General features: G+C 37.7%; 1 protein-coding gene and 1 long non-coding RNA gene across 6 annotated transcripts in view; one reads left to right on the top strand and one right to left on the bottom strand.

The window, feature by feature from the left end:
- LOC110138173 (uncharacterized) overlaps window positions 1-17,978 on the top strand; it is a 370,957-nt gene that overhangs the window by 345,935 nt on the left and 7,044 nt on the right. Inside the window, exons 6-7 of the long non-coding RNA XR_011485665.1 lie at window positions 3,426-3,579; window positions 17,476-17,565. This is a non-coding gene — a long non-coding RNA (uncharacterized lncRNA). The remainder of the gene's footprint in view (window positions 1-3,425; window positions 3,580-17,475; window positions 17,566-17,978) is intronic.
- Window positions 1-17,978, bottom strand: part of ADGB (androglobin) — a 172,820-nt gene that overhangs the window by 52,893 nt on the left and 101,949 nt on the right. For all 5 annotated transcript variants that reach the window (XM_070461650.1, XM_070461648.1, XM_070461646.1 and 2 more), the window contains 6 exons: window positions 14,326-14,461; window positions 13,561-13,698; window positions 11,641-11,734; window positions 8,250-8,384; window positions 7,358-7,511; window positions 3,366-3,553 (listed from right to left, as the gene is read on the bottom strand). In XM_070461650.1, the coding sequence (XP_070317751.1) occupies window positions 3,366-3,553; window positions 7,358-7,511; window positions 8,250-8,384; window positions 11,641-11,734; window positions 13,561-13,698; window positions 14,326-14,461 (845 nt within the window). The remainder of the gene's footprint in view (window positions 1-3,365; window positions 3,554-7,357; window positions 7,512-8,249; window positions 8,385-11,640; window positions 11,735-13,560; window positions 13,699-14,325; window positions 14,462-17,978) is intronic.

Genomic DNA, 17,978 nt, shown 5'->3' on the forward strand with positions numbered 1-17,978 from the left:
ATTGTCTCAGCTCATCACCTTCCACTCACTCACAACACCCTACTCTGCCCCCAAAAAGGTGCTAAATTTGCTCTTGCCATGGTTTCAAGCAGCTTGTCACTACCATAGCGAAATCTCAGTTCTCATCTTCCTTGACCTCTCAGGGGAATTTGACAGGGTTGAATCAACCCTCATTTCTTCTTTCTTCAAAAACCTTTCCCCATGGGCATAACAATTTTAGTACCTCCTATTTCAGGGGTGATTTTTTTAGATGTCTCTCACATTGACATTCTCATAAATACCAGAGAATCTTAATATTCTGTCCAGGATCTGACTCTTTTTGTACAAACTTTCCCAGTCACTTCAATGGGCAGAAATAGAATAATCATTTCCAAATCCATGTTTCCAGTCCAGCGCCCCTATGCAATGTCCCTCAGACATTTCACTGGTCTACTGTTGCCCAACCAGCAGAGTCCTCTTCCTGAAACCTCTATTTAAATAAACAACACTTACTCTCCAACAGTTTCCCAAGTCAAACCATAATCAGCCAAGATTGTCCATTTCACTTCCTTGGTATCTTAAAATCCTTTATTTTCCCTCTAGATTCACTGTCACTGTTTGTTATAGGTTAAATTGTTTCCCCTCAAAAACCTGCTGGAGTCCTAACCGCTAGCACCTCACCATGCTCCCATTCTTGGAGATATTACCTTTCAGAAATCATCAAGTTAAAATGAGGACCTTATAAAAAGGAGAAATCTGGAAAGAGAGAGACACAGGGAGAATGGTGCATGAAGAGGAATACAAAGACCAGGGTTATAAACCTACAAGCTAAAGAATGCCAATGACCAGCAACCTCTAGAAGATAGAGAGAGTATGGGGTATTTTCTCCCTCACAACCATCAGCAGGAGTCAATTCAGCTGACGCTTCAATCTCCCAAATTTCAATGAAAGGGAATCACGTATTTAATCATGTGTGTTAGAAAGGTAACTATTCCAGTAGTAAAGGATGGATATGTAATGAATAGGGGCTTCCCTGGTGGGTCAGATGGTAAAGAATCTGCCTGCAATGTGGGAGACCCGGCTATGATCCCTGGGTCAGGAATATATCCTGGAGAAGGGCATGGCTACACACCCCAGTATTCTTGCCTGGAGAATTCCATGGACAGAGGAGCCTGGAAGGCTACAGTCCATGACGGTCACATGGACTTGGGCACAACTGAGTGACTAATACACATGTAATGAATAAGGTGATAGAGAAAGAGACAGAGAAATAGAGAATATAAAGAAAAAGAGTAGATATGATGGAGAAATGTATTCCAGAAACAGTGTTTCTGTAGATAAAATATAATGAGACTATGAAATAGCGGAGGACACTTAGAATAAAGAGGAGGGCACAAAGATGAGAGGTGTGTGGGAATTAAAACCAAAAGCTCTGATACATGGGAGAGTGGAGTCCATGGTGAGGACTACTTATCAATGTATTATCAGGGAGATGTGAGAATACATAAACAAGTATGAAAAGAAGGGTGAGTTGGCAGATAAGAAGAAATCTACACAAGAGAAAGTGAAAGAGGAGAGGGAAAAAGTTGGCTTAAAGCTCAACATTCAGAAAACTAAGATCATGGCATCCAGTCCCATCACTTCATGGCAAATAGATGAGGAAACAGTGGAAAAAGTGGCTGACTTTATTTTTGGGAGGCTCCAAAATCACTGTAGATGGTGATTGCAGCCATGAAATTAAAAGATGCTTGCTCCTTGGAAGGAAAGTTATGACCAACCTAGACAGCATATTAAAAAGCAGAGACATTACTTTGCCACCAAAGGTCCGTCTAGTCAAGGCTATGGTTTTTCCAGTGGTCATGTATGGATGCGAGAGTTGGACTATGAAGAAAGTTAGCACCGAAGAATTGATGCTTTTGAACTATGGTGTTGGAGAAGACTCTTGAGAGTCCCTGGGACTGCAAGGAGATCCAACCAGTCCATCCTAAAGGAGATCAGTCCTGGGTGTTCATTGGAAGGGCTGATGCTGAAGCTGCAACTCTAATACTTTGGCTACCTGATGCAAAGAGCTGACTCATTTGAAAAGACCCTGATGCTGGGAAAGATTGAGGGCATGAGGAAAAGGGGATGAGAGAGCATGAGATGATTGGATGGCATCACTGACTCGATGGACATGGGTTTGGGTGGACTCCGGGAGTTGGTAATGGACAGGGAGGCCTGGCGTGCTGCAGTTCATGGGGTCACAAATAGTCAGACATGACTGAGCGATTGAACTGAACTGAACTGAACACAAGAGAAGCGTTAGAGATGGAACAGAACAAAGAGAGTAAAAGAAGGAAGAGTATTATGAAGAATGTTTAATGAAAGCCAAATAGGATGACTAAAGTGCCTCTCGAGGAAGGTGAAAGAGGAGAGTGAAAAAGCTGACTTAAAACTCAACATTCAGGAAACTAAAATCAGGTATCCAGTCCCATCACTTCATGGTAATAAATAGGGAACAATGGAAGCAGTGAGAGACTTTATTTTCTTGGACTCCAAAATCACTGCAGATGGTTACTGCAGGCATGAAATTAAAAGATGCTTGCTCCTTGAAAGAAAAGCTATGACAAACCTAGACAGCATATTCAAAAGCACAGACATTACTTTGCCATATAGGTCTGCATAGTCAAAGCTATGGTTTTTCCAGTAGTCATGTATGGATGTGAAAGTTGGACCAGGAAGAAGTCTGAACATCAAAAAATTGATGCTTTTGATGTGGTGTTGGAGAAGACTCTTGAGAATACCTTGTACTGTGAGGAGATCAAACAAGTTAATCCTAAAGGAAATCAATCCTGAATATTCATTGTAAGGACTGATGCTGAAGCTGAAGCTTCAATACTTTGGCCACCTGATGCAAAGAGCTGACTCATTAGAAAAGACCCTGATGCTGGGAAAGATTGAAGGCAGGGAGGAGAAGGGGATGACAGAGGAAGAGATGGTTGTATGGCATCACCGACATGGATGGTGATGGACTTGAGCTCAAACTCAATGGACATGGGTTTGAGCAAGCTCTGGAAGTTGGTAATGGACAGGGAAGCCTGGCATGCTTCAGTCCATGGGGTCATGAAGAGTTGGACACAACTGAGTGACTGAACAACAACAAAAATAGGATGAGGACTAAGAAACCACATGTGCAACATAGGCTGTATCTTACATAACATTTATACAATCATATTGCTCTCTGTTTTCAAAGAAGTATAAAATTGAAGTTCAAAATTAGGATTTTACAAAAAAATTTATTATTTTTGATAATATCAATATTTAAATAAAATATTTAAATATAAAGTCAACTATTTAATACAAGATATTAATATTTTAAAGGAATGCATCTCCTTTCTGTTACATACCTGAATATAATTTTCTTATCATTGGGTATGTAATAATCTCTGATTTCCTTTATGGCAAAGGTATTACATGGAGGGTCTCGAGACAGGCACGGGAGTGGATGATAAGAACCAATGAGGCGCAGTTTCCATCGTGAGGATGACACATACATGTCACCAGTATATGCTTCAGCCACAAATGTATAGCCTTTCTACAACAAAGAAGAGTTACACTGAAGTAAGTAATATTTTATTACTAGTTTTCAAAGATACAATGGATGGTTTCACTAGGGTTGGTAATATAATGGTGAGCATAGCTGCCTTCCAATATATGGGTGGTGCTAAGTCACCCTTATGGCAGAAAGTGAAGATGAACTAAAAAGCCTCTTGATGAAAGTGAAAGAGGAGAGGGAAAAAGTTGACTTAAAGCTCAACACTGAGAAAACTAAGATCATGGCATCTGGTCCCATCACTTCATGGGAAATAGATGGGGAGACAGTGGAAACAGTGGCTGACTTTATTTTTTGGGGCTCCAAAATCACGGTAGATGGTGATTGCAGCCATGAAATTAAAAGATGCTTACTCCTTGGAAGGAAAGTTATGACCAAGCTAGATAGCATATTAAAAAGCAGAGACATTACTTTGCCAACAAAGGTCCGTCTGGTCAAAGCTATGGTTTTTCCAGTGGTCATGTATGGATGTGAGAGTTGGACTGTGAGGAAAGCTGAGCACCGAAAAATTGATGCTTTTGAACTATGTTGTTGGAGAAGACTCTTGAGAGTCCCTTGGACTGCAAGGAGATCCAACCAGTCCATCCTAAAGGAGATCAGTCCTGCGTGTTCATTGGAAGGACTGATGCTGAAGCTGACACTCCAATACTTTGGCCACCACATGTGAAGAGCTGATTCATTGGAAAAGTCCCTGATGCTGGGAGGGATTGGGGGCAGGAGGAGAAGGGGATGACAGAGGATGAGATGGCTGGATGGCATCACCGACTCGATGGACATGAGTTTGAGTAAACTCTGAGAGTTGGTGATGGACAGGGAGGCCTGGAGTGCTGCGATTCATGGGGTCGCAAAGAGTCGGACACGACTGAGCGACTGAACTGAACTGAGCTGAACTGAAGTCACCACAGCTGTGTCCGATTTTGTGTGATCTTATGGACTATAGTCCACCAGGCTCCTCTGTCTAAGGGATTCTCCAGGCAAGAATACTGGAGTTGGATTGCCATACCCTCCTCCAGGGGATCTTCCTGACCCAGGTACTGAACCCATGTCTCTTATATCTCCTGCATTTGCAGGCAGGTTCTTTACTATTAGCGCCACCTGGGAGGCCCCTTCCTGTATATGTTTTCACAGTACTAAAATGGTTTATCTTAATATACATAAAAATCTTCCAATCTCTTGATAAGTGACAAATCACTTAGTATTATGTTTTGAAATCCCTCTTAAAAACTTATAACTTACATGTTTTTGGAGAAAATGGAACACTCTAATATTTCTGTTTGTATGTTTCCCTAGCCATTAAAAAATGCTTAACTGTGGTAGATGATTACTACATTTCCTTCTAATTCTTCTAATGCTACCTAAGACAAGTTATTATTTTTAATCATTGCCTCCTGGATTAGCCCAGTAGCTTCCTACTTGATTTTCTTGTCTTTTCAGAATCACCTTTCTAAATATGAGATGAAAAAAGCAAAAGAGTTTACGGAAATATAGTTCCCTTGGTATGACAAATGGCAAGTAAAGCTATTGAATCAGCAGAGGTCTGGTACCATGGAACCCAGTTGTGAGCCTGGAGATGAGCTCTTTAAGTTGGAGAAAGGAAGTAATTAAGGAAACTGGTAGAGTGAAAACACACAGAAGTTCAAAGCAATTCTGAGTTTATAATTCCAGACATTTCTAACAAGGCAGGAAAATACAGGCTTTGTATTCCAGCTGCTCTCTGAAGCAGAGAAAACTCTCTGATGTGTTTATGGTGGTTTAGTTGCATCTGACTCTTTGCAACCCTGTGGACTGTAGCGCACCAGATTCCTCTGTCCATGGGATTCTCCAGGCAAGAATACTGGAGTTGGTTGTCATTTCCTTCTCCAGGGGATCTTCCCGACGCAGGAATCAAACCCAGGTCTCCTGCATTGCAGGCAGATTCTTTACCGACTGAGCTATGAGGGAAGCTGATGTGTTTAGATTTCCAGAAACAAAAATTAGACATACACAAGACAGAATGAATTCATAACACTCCAATAAATGTCTTGGGGTAGTAACTAAAATCCCAATACCTGCAATGAGCTCAGAATTGCAACACCCATAAAGACTTTTGATATTATGTTTGGGGCAAGTAGAAAAGGGAGATAAATCATGTAGGCTAAAATATTTTTACCTGCAAAGATTTTTTTTTACTGCTTTTATTATTTGAGCTTGTGGGACTAATGTATTAAAGAAGTCAAACAAAATTACATGACTCATTTATGTTTGTCTAGACTCAGAGAACAATTTTGAGAGAGAATAAAAGATTTATAAAATGGTAGGATAGATATATTGATAAGTGATAATCTGAAGCTAAACTAGTGATAAGATTTTAAGAGAGAACCTGGCAATTTTAAAGGATCTCAAGACTCTGGAATAAAAGTAACATAGCAAAGTACCTAGTACTGAGAAACTAAGCATTTCAAATCACAGTTTATGGTCTTTGAAAAATTACCAAAAAAAAAGTCAAATTATTCTGAAGGATTGACTGTGTAACCAGAATTTTTTAAAAAAAACTTAGACCCTATTTCTATGGATATACATTAGAAAAAGTTGACCTAAAATAGGCTACATATGTGTCAAATGCCTTTGCAAGTGCTAAAATGCTATTGTAATCATAGACTAAAACAATGGGGAAATGATTATAATTTAGGTGGGTTGGAAGTCTTTTTCAAGGCTGTTCTGTTCAAGGGAACTACATTGTAGAAGAGCTTAGTAACCTGGAGAAACATTTGAAGACCAAGAATCTTGATGAAAGGAAAACCATACCACAAAAACAACGACAGAAGCTATTCTGCTATTCATACAGTTCTATACTTTCCTCCACATTCTCTCTATTTTGTTCTTAAAAAAAACACAAGATGAGATGGTAGAAGACAGGAAATATTTGAGAGAGGGAATGGCTATGTTTGTTGCAATCCCAAATTTACAATTTAGAAATAATATTTAAATGGAGAGTGTTCTCCTGAATAGTGACTCAATGGCATCGTTTAAAGCTAAACCCCATATTAAGTTTACCCAAGGAAGGGAGGTTTACAGTGGAGCTACAAAGCAAAAGCTAAACCAAACCCAAAGTATGCTACAAGTGAATAAGAATCAGAGTCTTGTGTGGTTCCAATGAAATACCCAACTAAAGATCTCTACATAAAGTAGGTGTCAATGACTAACATGATCAGTATTAGTATACTTATCTGGTGAAGTCAAGAGCTCATCTCTAGAATTTAATGATGTCTGTGAACTTAGTAGAATATCCCTTTGAATGAAATCATCTTTTTCTTATGGATCTTTGAGACCTTTGATTTCCAATTACAAATGTAAGAAATTTTTATATTCAAAAGGAAATCTAAGCCAAATTTGGTGAGTGGCTATATAAACACAATCTTCAAACATATTGAGAAATCAAATAAAAAACCCTGTGGGAAACAGACAACCTAATGATGATTTGGTTTAGGGATAAGACTAAATGCGCTCTTTACCTCCATTTTCATTTTAAGGATTTGTATGATTTTATAATTTTAATAATGGGGATTTCTAACATTTTCCTTTTGTCATATTTTCTTTGGCAAAAAGATAAGAAGGGGACTAAAAGGCGAATGTTCTGGTACTCACATTAAGTACCTATTGCTGTCAGATACACGAGACTTCTCTGAAGAAAGACCAGGGCCTAATTATGGGCTGAAAACACATCTGTTCTACCTTTTGCTGGAAACTCTCAGGGTGCTGGCTTCTCATTGCTATTTTATCAAATGAGGAGAATCAATTTAAACCTACCTTATTCTTGGTATAAAGATAAGGCACCACTTTTTGGAACACTTTTGGCACTTGTTCCATTGTGTCGTTGTTAACAATGTGGAGCATACAGACTGGAAGTGTAGTATATACTTTGGGAACCAAAATCATATCTTGAGGAACCAAAAATGTTTCTCTGTAATTACAAAAGAGTGAAGTTTCCCTTGGCATGAATCATAAAGAAAGTTTGAAATTAGGTTTGAAGCCAAGAAATAAAAAAATAAGTTTAAAGTTGCAAATAACTTAAAGGTACACATATTGTTTTCCTTTAGAATTCTAATTAATACATTATGTTTTCATGCAAATGCTAACCTTTTAAGAAATAATATTTATAAATAATGTGTGATTAACATGCTATTGCTTAGAAATGAAATGATTTATTTCTTTACTAAAAGCATATCAGTTTATTATATTATGTGTGCGTGGTTAGTTGCTCAGTCGTGTCCAACTCTTGAGACCTCATGGACTGTAGCCCACAAGGCTCCTCTATTCATGGGATTTTTCAGGCAAGACTACTGGAGTGGGTTGCCATTTCCTACTCCAGGGGATCTTCCTGGCCCAGGTATTGAACCTGCATTTCATGCATCTCCTGCATTGCAGGTGTATTCTTTACCTGCTGAACCACAGGAGAAGCCACATTCATCAAAAGATCTAATAGTTAACTTCATATTCTTCATATTTTGTTTAATGAAACATAGATAAAATTTCTATAATAGTTCATTTATTCACATCAGATATGGAAGGAATTTTAACTAAGTTCCAAAAGCAAGTTAAATGTTCATAATTTTACTACTATCACAAAGAAAACTCTCTATATATGAATATTTTACACCACTTAGGGGTGATATTATTTGCCAATAAATGATAGCCTCACCTGAAAACTATAAACCAAGTATTTGGGGGCTGGTCTGTGTAAGTCACAGTATAGTCAGCAAAAGCAATCTTAGTTTCTTCATCTTGATAGCATGGATAAGATTCCATAGATTTGCACTTGCTTTTAAACATAAGTCTGGAAAGGTAAAAATAATTTAAGTATCAATGGCAAAAGCAATTTTTGAAACAAATTATATTTATAACAAAAAAGAACCTCCCCCAAAAAAAACCAGTATAAAATATTGCAGTCCACTGTTGGATGGATTGAGTACTTCATCGAATGAAGGCTCGTTGTGTGTGGCTCAAAAGCAGAGGTGACCATTTTCAGGTCCACCATGATGTCTCTCGAAAGTGCCCAAAGTTATCTGAAGTTCTTAGTTGAAGGAGAACCTAATTCATGACTCTGGGAGTAATTGAAATTTATAGATGGGAAACCACACCAAAGATCAAGCTATAAGGGTAAGAAAATTAGAAGCAGGAAAATTAGCAATAAAACTGAGTAGGAGCCACTGAAAGTCTGGGGACTTGATGTAGAGAATAAATAATAGAGCATAGTTTACAGTGGGGAATTGATTTGAAAAAAAAAAAAAAGATTTAAAAATAGACCCTAAAAGCAAAGGCCATGAACAAGGGGAGAGTGCCAGAGATTTCCTTGTACATGATTTCTAGTGCAATTAGGTTTCTCCATGATTGCCCTGCTGGAAGGCTGTGGTATAATCCAGAACACAATGGAAATGATCAGAGAGATCCTGGGTGCTGTAGCTCCCACCCAGCCAGGAACCAGAACCAGCCTCAGCAGCATTAGGAGTCTCAGGTCTTTTGTGAAATGGTGGGTGTTAGCTGGGACAGAAGCTCTAATGGTCATAGACAGTGGTTCTCTGTGGAGGTCTAGACCGAGCTAGAGCTGTGCTTGGCTTCCAGATGGTGATGACTTGACTGTACCGTCAGCGGGAAGCAAAGCCAGAGAGATTCTCAAGGAGGACAGGATTCACCTGCTCTTTCTGATTGCTGGTCTTTGGTAGTGGAAGGAAATGATGGGTTTATATTTGCACACCCGTGTCCTCAGTTGTGTCCACTCTTTGTGACCCTTTGGACGGTAGCTTGCCAGGCTCCTCTGTCTATGAGGTTTTCCAGGCAAGAATACTGGAGTGGGTTGCCATGCCTTCCTCCAGGGGATCTTCCTGACCCAGAGATTGAACCTGCAGCCCCTGTGTCTCCTGCATTGCAGGCAGATTCTTTACCCCCTGAGCCACCAGGGAAGTAGGGTATTAAAAAACTTTAAAAAATAACTACAAGAACAAAGACCAGGTTGGTTATATCTTCTGGTTCATGTGGCATGTTTTTGGTACTTTCTATATACAGAACCATATTGCCTGTAAATGGTGGTTTTATTTCTTCCCTTCAAATTCTGCTGACACTTTTATTGCTTTATTACCTTTCTGCCATTTTTGGAATTTCAGGATTACCTTGAATAAAAGTGTTTGGGCAGGCATCTTTGTCTCAATCTCCAACTCAAGGAAAAGCTTTCAAATTTTCACCACTAATTATATTTACAGTAATTTAAAAATATGCTAGGTAGCATAACATATTAAGGAAAATCTCTAAATTTACTTAGCTAAAAATTTTAAAATTTTGAATTTGTGTTGCTTTTTTTCAAATGTTTTTTTTCTGAACCTATCCGAAGGACCAAATGATTTGTTCCTTTTCCCTGTTAATGTGCTGAATTAATGCATTTCCTAATGTTAAACTACTCTTGCAAGTCTCAGAGTGGGAAACCCACTTAATTAAAAGATAGTATTTTTTTATAGAATTCCAATTTTGATTTGCTACATTTTTTCATCTAATTTTAAGAGGGTGACTGGTTTGCAATTTCAGGGTTTTTTTTTTTTTGGTTTTTTTTAACTCTTTGCTGAGATTTTAAAATCAAGGTTTTGAATTGGTAAATGTTTCCTCTTCCTTTCTGTTCTTTAGAAAATGTGTAATATTAATCTAGTTTCTTAAACTGACTAGTTGATCCATTTAGCACATTGCTAGAGAGTATATTAAGCATCCTTGCCTTATTAGAATTTCATCTAGATTATTACTTTACCGTTTCTGCAGTAATGCCAGAACCTTAGAACTCTGTACCTCCATTTACCCAATTTCTGCATTTTGCTTTGCTAAGGTTAAGATTTTACTCCGACATGTAGCTATTAGTCTAATTGTCCTTTGAAAATAATATGTCTTATTTTTCTGGTAACTTTGAAGATTTTTCTTCTGGCCTTTGGTTTTTAGCAGCTTGACTATGGTTTCCTTTGTGTCCTTCCTGCACAGACTCTGCATGCAGAGTCTCTTGAAAATACAAGTTGATGTATTTTATCAGTTTTAGAAATGTATCAGCTATTATATTTTTATATTCTGGTACTATAATGATATAAATCCTGGACTTTCTAAGCATGCCCCATATTTTCCTTAGGTCTTTCCTTATTTTCCACTATTTTTCTATTGACCTATCTCCCAGTTCACTAATCTCTTCCTCTATTCTGCCTAATATGCTGTTAAACTAAAACATTTTAAATTTCAGTTGTTAGAAATTATATTTATGTACTCTCCATTTAACTGTGCTTTATTAATCTAAACTTTTCATCTATTTTCTCTTTATTCTTTATTTTCTTGAGCTTTTCCGTTATAGTCACTGTTAGAGATTTGGTCTGCCAGCTCCTACATCAAAATGATCTGCTGCTTTTATATATTTGTTGTTGTTCAGTCATTAAATGGTGTCTGACTCTTTACAACCCCATGGGCTGCAGCGTGCCAGCCTTCCCTGTCCTTCACTGTCTCCCAGACTTTGTTCAAACTCATGTTCGTTGAGTCAGTGATGCCATCCAACCATCCTATCCTCTGTCTCCCCCCTCTCCTCCTGCCTTCAGTCTTTCCTTGCATCAGATTCATTCCACGAAGATTTGTGGTTAAAATGCAGTTTTCCTAAGGCCCACTTTACCTCACTTGTCCCTGTGTCTAGAGTGCTGTTCACCAGGGATTTCAAGAGATGACTTTCACTGTTGAAGCCTGGTGTGCTATGTCCGTGGGGTTGCCAAAGAGTAGGACACAGATTAGCAATTGGACATCAAAAACAAAAATACTCCCCCCTAGCAGGTCCTAAACTTTTAACTTTTGTCTCCTGAGCACCAAAAGACTTCAAGAAACTTTGCTTTGCTTCCAGAGCTTTCCTGCTTAGAATATTAGATAAGTGCAGTGAAGACAAACACGTATTAAGTGGGGAAGTTCAGAAGCCATGGGATGTTTCTACCTGCAGTGATTAGGGAAAACCCTACAAATATGGTGGCATTTGAACTGGAACTTGGAGGATACCAAGATACTGCAATTTTAAAAAAATCATTATACTGCTTTACCTTAAGAGAGAAATTGCATACTGTTCTGTATTCTGTTCCAACACAGCCCAAACTCTCTGAAGAGTATCTGCAACACTGGCATTTTCCTTCGTATCTAAAAATAACAATACAGAAACTGTAAGGTGCCTGAAAAATCATCTTGTTCTAAGCCCTCCTTTCACAGGTGAAGCACTTGAAACTCACAAGTAAGGTGATATCCAGAGTCAGAAGCTTTACTAGCAATAAAATCATGTTTAAAATACAAAGCTATGAGTCTCTAGCTGAGAGTTCTGATCATCATTTTATGCTGTTTCCCTTCATCTCTAGTTAAAAAATCATAAAATCTCTTTGATCTAATTGAATATACTCATCAAAGAGTTTACAACAAAAGATCACTTATCACAGCAAAAAAGTCCTTATGAACACTCTTGTATCAGAAACTATAATCCATCCATTTTCCCCCTAAAGAACAGTGGCTAATGGGATCTCACTGAAGCTTAACCTAAAGCATAATCCACAAAAGGCTTAAGAGGAGATGATCTGACAAAAAAATGTGAATCCATCATAAGCGTTTCAAATTTAACATGTCAGAAACTGACTTTTTTTTCTAATTATCTTAATTTCTTCATAGAACTTACTGGTATCTGAAATCATTATCTTAATATATTTACTTTCCATTGCATGCCTGGGATCACTATAACACAAGATTCACCAGAGCAGAAACATTGGAAGTTTTACTAATTTCTGTAAGGCCAGAACATAGAATAGTTCTGCACACACAAGAATTATTCAATAACTATATATTGATTGAGAACACAAATACTATTAAAAAGCTGTTCATTTTTGTCTTTATAAAGAGAAAAAAATTATTATATGATTATACTTTTTACAGTATATATGGACAAACAACAGGGATGTTTTTCTATCACAAAACTATGCAATGCAGTTTATTTGTTTAACATTTATGGATCTATAGATTTTACTGCTTTGATGAGCATTTTGATATTTCTTATTAAATATTTCAGAGATACTTTTACAACAGAATATTTCCAAATACTCAAAGAATTCTATGGGAGGCAAGGCTTTTTACATAAAAATGTCAACAAAATTTGCAGAATGAAAATAATTGAATATAATTTTTTGCCTTTGCAGTGTTTTATTTTGAACTGATAAACCAGATCTTTTCACAAAATAGTTTCATATACAAAAATATATTTGATTTGATAAATATAATAATACACTTTGAATGCATTTTACGCTTTCTAAGTGTATGATGCCATGGACATACGTGGAAATGTCTTCATTTAATTCGTTCATGCATTCACTTTGAAAAATGACCTAGAAATGTAAAATTATTTATGACTTACCTGAAACTGACTGCTATGCATTCCGCTAGGCACTGGGGATGAATGGAAAAAGGCTAGTTTCCTGTTTTTAAAGAACTCACAAAAGATTGGGAAAATACAGCTGATCATTCATTCAGCCAGTATTTGCTGTGTGCTCACTCTGTCAGACACAGACTAAAGCCACATTGCACTAAATTGCAGGAACAAGAGCTTGAGCATACCTACCTGCACCCTGAACTCAAGAAATTTCAATATTTATAGAATTAAAAAGTTAGCTGAGCCATAGAGTTGAATGAACCTAAAATACTTTTTGTTAGCATGTAAACAAATATTCATCTTTATTTATGCAGGGGCTTCCCTGGTGGCTCAGATGGTAAGGAATCCTCCTGCAACGCAGGAGATCTGGGTTCAATCCATGGGTTGGGAAGATCCCCTGGAGAAGGGAAAGGTTACCCACTCCAGTATTAAGGTCTCCGTGGACAGAGGAGCCTGGCAGCCTACAGTCCATGGGGTTGCAAAGAGTCAGACATGATTGAATGACTTTCACTTCACTTATATATGCAAGTTCATTTTATAAATGATTAAAAGAATATACCTTGTGTTCTTGCTTTCATAAGCAATCTGACATAGGTTCCTCTCCACATGGCTTGAATTTTAATTGCTGCTGCTATTTCCTCTGGAGAATACTCTTTGTCGCTTGTTGGTACACTGTACTTAACATCTACCCATTCCGCTAGAAAGAGAAAAACAAACTTTGGACTAAAAGTTAATTTAATCTCTAGTTCAGTTTTCACTGCCTGTAACTTTTAAGGCCATCTGATGGGTCAAGTGCCACAATGATAGATTTGTTCTTATATTTAACATTGCCTTCTGCAGGTGGTTCCTTTTTAGAATATCAACATTCTGGAGAAGGGAAATGCTAAATATTGACACTTCAGTGAAATACTGTTGAATTCCTCTGTGAAAATAGCAAGAAGGGTCTCCTAAAGTTGAAAGAAATGCTAAAACCGTGGGAATAGAGCATTGGAAAAGGAAGAAATGAGGGTTACTGAGATCAGAATATCTTCCCAGAATTCCTCAAGTTGTGCTATATAGATTAGTGACTGTCTGCTTTTTAAGGTCAGGAACAAATAAAACTGGAATATTCTGGGCTCCCCTGGAAATACGTGGAACAGGGGACACATGTCAGATCTTTGGAAACTTTTGAGCTTTCTCAGGGCAAAGCTTGAACCCTACAACTGTCAGTACTGACATATTCTATCTATGCCACAAAAATTTGGGGTGCATTTTTCTCAAATTATGTATCCTATATAAAGTTAGGAATTTCTTGGTCACGGAAACACCTAAAATTAATCAGTACCTAAAGAAGCCTCTTCCAAAGAAGAATCGAGTAAATCCAAGTACAAAACCATGGCCCGGAATGCAAATTTGGTGTTGGGTGGAGGTTTTGCTATTTGAGCTTTTTTCATTACACGCCATAAAGAAATATGAAAAACCTGACAAAGATAAAATGTATTAGTATATTTTCTAAGCAAAAGAAAATACTCTTACCTAGTCAGAGAGGCTCTAAAAAGTTTTCTATTTCTCAGATATACACACCATCTAACAGAAGACTTTGAAGACTCCTTCCTCTGGTAAGAGACCAAATTTATTTAACATCTGATGAATTTCAACTTAATAAGATTTAATCAACACAATGTTTATAATGTACATTCAACCAAAATTAATATTAAATTAATTGAGGAGATACAGTGTTAAGATAAAAAATAATGTTCTTATGCCTAAGCAACTTAAATACCAGGTTTCTCTTATTCTGAGATGCCATTTATTGTAAGATACACTATTAATTCATGTGCTTCAAGAAAGAAAATATGCCACTCAAGGTTTTTATCACTTTCTATCACTTGTGAGTATTTATTTCCTATCAAAAAATTTCTTTTAAATTTATTTAGGCACAACTTTTTCCATCATGTATCACATTTAAACATATATGAAAAAATAAAATAAACTATATATATTGATTAAGTATTCCAAGAATGTATTCATGCTCAGACTCCTACTCTTGCAAATCACTTTTTACAAGCACTTAGCATGTGTGTTTTCCATACAGTTATGTCCTTTGTGTTGTCAAAAGATGCACCATTGCTGAAAGAACATTCTTTTGTCCCTGGGTTTTTTCTCAAGCCACTGACTCTCATTCAGGAAGTGTTGATGCCAATTCATTCTTTATTTCACCAAAGTGGGCTGATGGAAGGTTCCTAGACCACAGCCAGAACACATATTCCTTCTTTCAAGTTCTTTTGCTCATGATTTTTATCCTGAAATGCGGACAGATTCCACACATCCAATCACACCATTGGTGATGATAACCAACCATGGCACATTTCTGCTTGTTTACTTGTGGCTATTTACATGTTCGCAGGAAGTAAAGCACTTGATGGATGAGGTAGGGCTGAAGTGAAATGAAGTGAAAGTCTCTCAGTTGTGACTGACTCTTTGCAACTCCATGGATGTACAGTCCATGGAATTCTCCAGGCCGGAATACTGGAGTGGGTAGCCGTTCCCCTCTCCAGAGGATTGTCCCAACCCAGGGATCGAACCCAGTCTCCCACATTGGAGGCAGATCCTTTACCAACTGAGCTACCAATGAAGCCCTAGGTAGGGCCCCCTGGGCACTATTTGTGGTGATTTTCACCCAATCATATCTCTCCCTCTCCCTGAGCTCTTAGGAAGTCTTTCTGGTCTGAGGAAAACCCCTTTCCCTTCATGCACATGGTGACCCCAAATACCAGGTGAATTTAGGATTCACTATGTGTAACAACTGATGCCATCAAATCCTTTACTTAAGCACTATTTATCATTTATCTTGAGAATATGTATGTAATGGACTCTATCTGATGAACTATACAAAAGCAAAACTTCCTTGGGTCTTTGCAATCTCTTTAGCAGATTGCCCTTGATGTGTATCACATTCTAGTTTAAGGTTTACGCAATGATTTTCTTTTTCTTCTACCTTTGCAGAGTTTTTCTTGGTTTGAAGATTGTTCTTAATTATCTTTCCCCAACAACACCTTATGCTCAGTTAAAGTGGAATAACAGGGAAATTAAATTTCTAGTATAAATAATTTCTAATATAATTGTATTTTATATATTGTACATACTGTTTGCTTATATGAAATTAAAAATTGGCTGAGTGAAATGATTCTAGACAGAGACCATGCAAAAAGTTAACTCAAAATTAACAGTAGACTGAAATGCAAAATGTAAAAGTATAAAATTTCTAGAAGATGGTATAGGATAATATCTAGATGACTTTGGGTAGGGCAGTGCCTTTATGTATTCATCACTAAAGCCATGGCCCACAAGAGAAAGAACTGATAAGCTGGACTTAACTAAAATTAAAACCTCTGCTCTGTAAAGAAAATGTCAAGAGAATGAGAAGACTGTGACTTCTCTAATGACTTCATAGACTGGGAAAAAATATTTTCAAAAGAATATTTAAAACTCAATGATAAGAAAACAAACAACCTGATTAAAAATGGGCCAAAGACTTTAACAGACACCTCACCAAAATAGATATACAGATGGCAAATAAGCATATCAAAAGATGTTTCACATTGTATGTCATCAGGGATATGCAAATTAAAATGACTTACCACTGTGCTTTTAGAAGAGTCCAAATCTGGAACACTGACAACATCAAATTCTGACTAGAATATGGAATATCAGAAACTCTCAATCATTTTGATGGGAATGAAAAATGGTACAACCACTCTTGAAGAGTCTGATGATTTTTATAAAGCTAAACATACTCTTGTTATATGATCCAGCAATTACACTCCTTTGTATTTACACAAGTGAATTGAGAATGTATGTCCACCAAAAAACTTGTACACAGTTGTTTATAGCCACTTCATTCATAAATGCTAAAACTTGGAACCAACAAAGATGTTCTCAGTAAGTGAATAAATAAACCATGCTATATCCAGACAATGGAATATTGTTCAGAACTAAGAAGAAATGAGGCTTCCCAGGTGGTGCTGGTGGTAAAGAACCCTCCTGCCAATTCAGGATACATAAGAGAAGTGGGTTCATTCCCTGGTTGGGGAAGAACCCCTGGAGGAGGAAATGGCAACCCACTCCAGTATTCTTGCCTGGAGAATCCCATGGACATTGGAGCCTGGTGGGCTACAATCCATAGGGTCTCAGAGTTGGACATGACTGAAGCAACTTAGCACACAAGAAGAAATGACCTATGAAGTCATGAAAAGACAGGGAGGGAACTTAAGTGCCTATTTCGAAGTCAAAGAAGCCAATCTGGAAAGACTACATTATGACATTTTGGAAAAGGCAAAACTATGGAGACAATAAAGAGATCAGTGTGTGCCAGGGCTTGGGGGAGGGAAGGGATGAGTAGGCAGAACACTTAGGATTTTTAGGGCAGTGAAATTACTGTGTATGATACTACAATGATAGATCTATGTCTTTACACTTTTGTCCAATCCCACAGAACGTATGCCAAGAGTGAATTCTAACGTAAACTGCAGACTTTAACTGGGCTCATCAGTTGTAAGAAATGTACATCTCACGGGGGATGCTGGTAAGTAGTGGGGGAGGTGTGTGTGGGGTAAGGGATATATGCGAAGTCTCCACACCTTCTGCCCAATTTTGTGATGAACCTGCAACCATTCTAAAAATTGTCCTTAATAAAACAAATTTTAACTGGGTATCCTGTGTTTTAATGTCTAACTCTAGCAACACTACTGCCCAGGGGCTATTTGACAATATCTGAAACTATTTTTAGTTGTCACAACTGGTGTTTAGAGGGTGTAGGCAAGCCATGATGCCACTGACGGTTCAGGACCACGACAAAAATCAACTGAAAGGCCAATAGTGAACAGGGGTGCCAATCCCTGTTTTGCATCACTCCTTTAAGGCTTTCGGTAAAGGAGGATGACAAAAGTAGGAAGTCAATAAATACCTGGAGTAACGGGCAAATTTAGCCTTGGAGTA

Source organism: Odocoileus virginianus, chromosome 34, assembly GCF_023699985.2.
Source record: "Odocoileus virginianus isolate 20LAN1187 ecotype Illinois chromosome 34, Ovbor_1.2, whole genome shotgun sequence".
Lineage (NCBI taxonomy): Eukaryota > Metazoa > Chordata > Mammalia > Artiodactyla > Cervidae > Odocoileus > Odocoileus virginianus.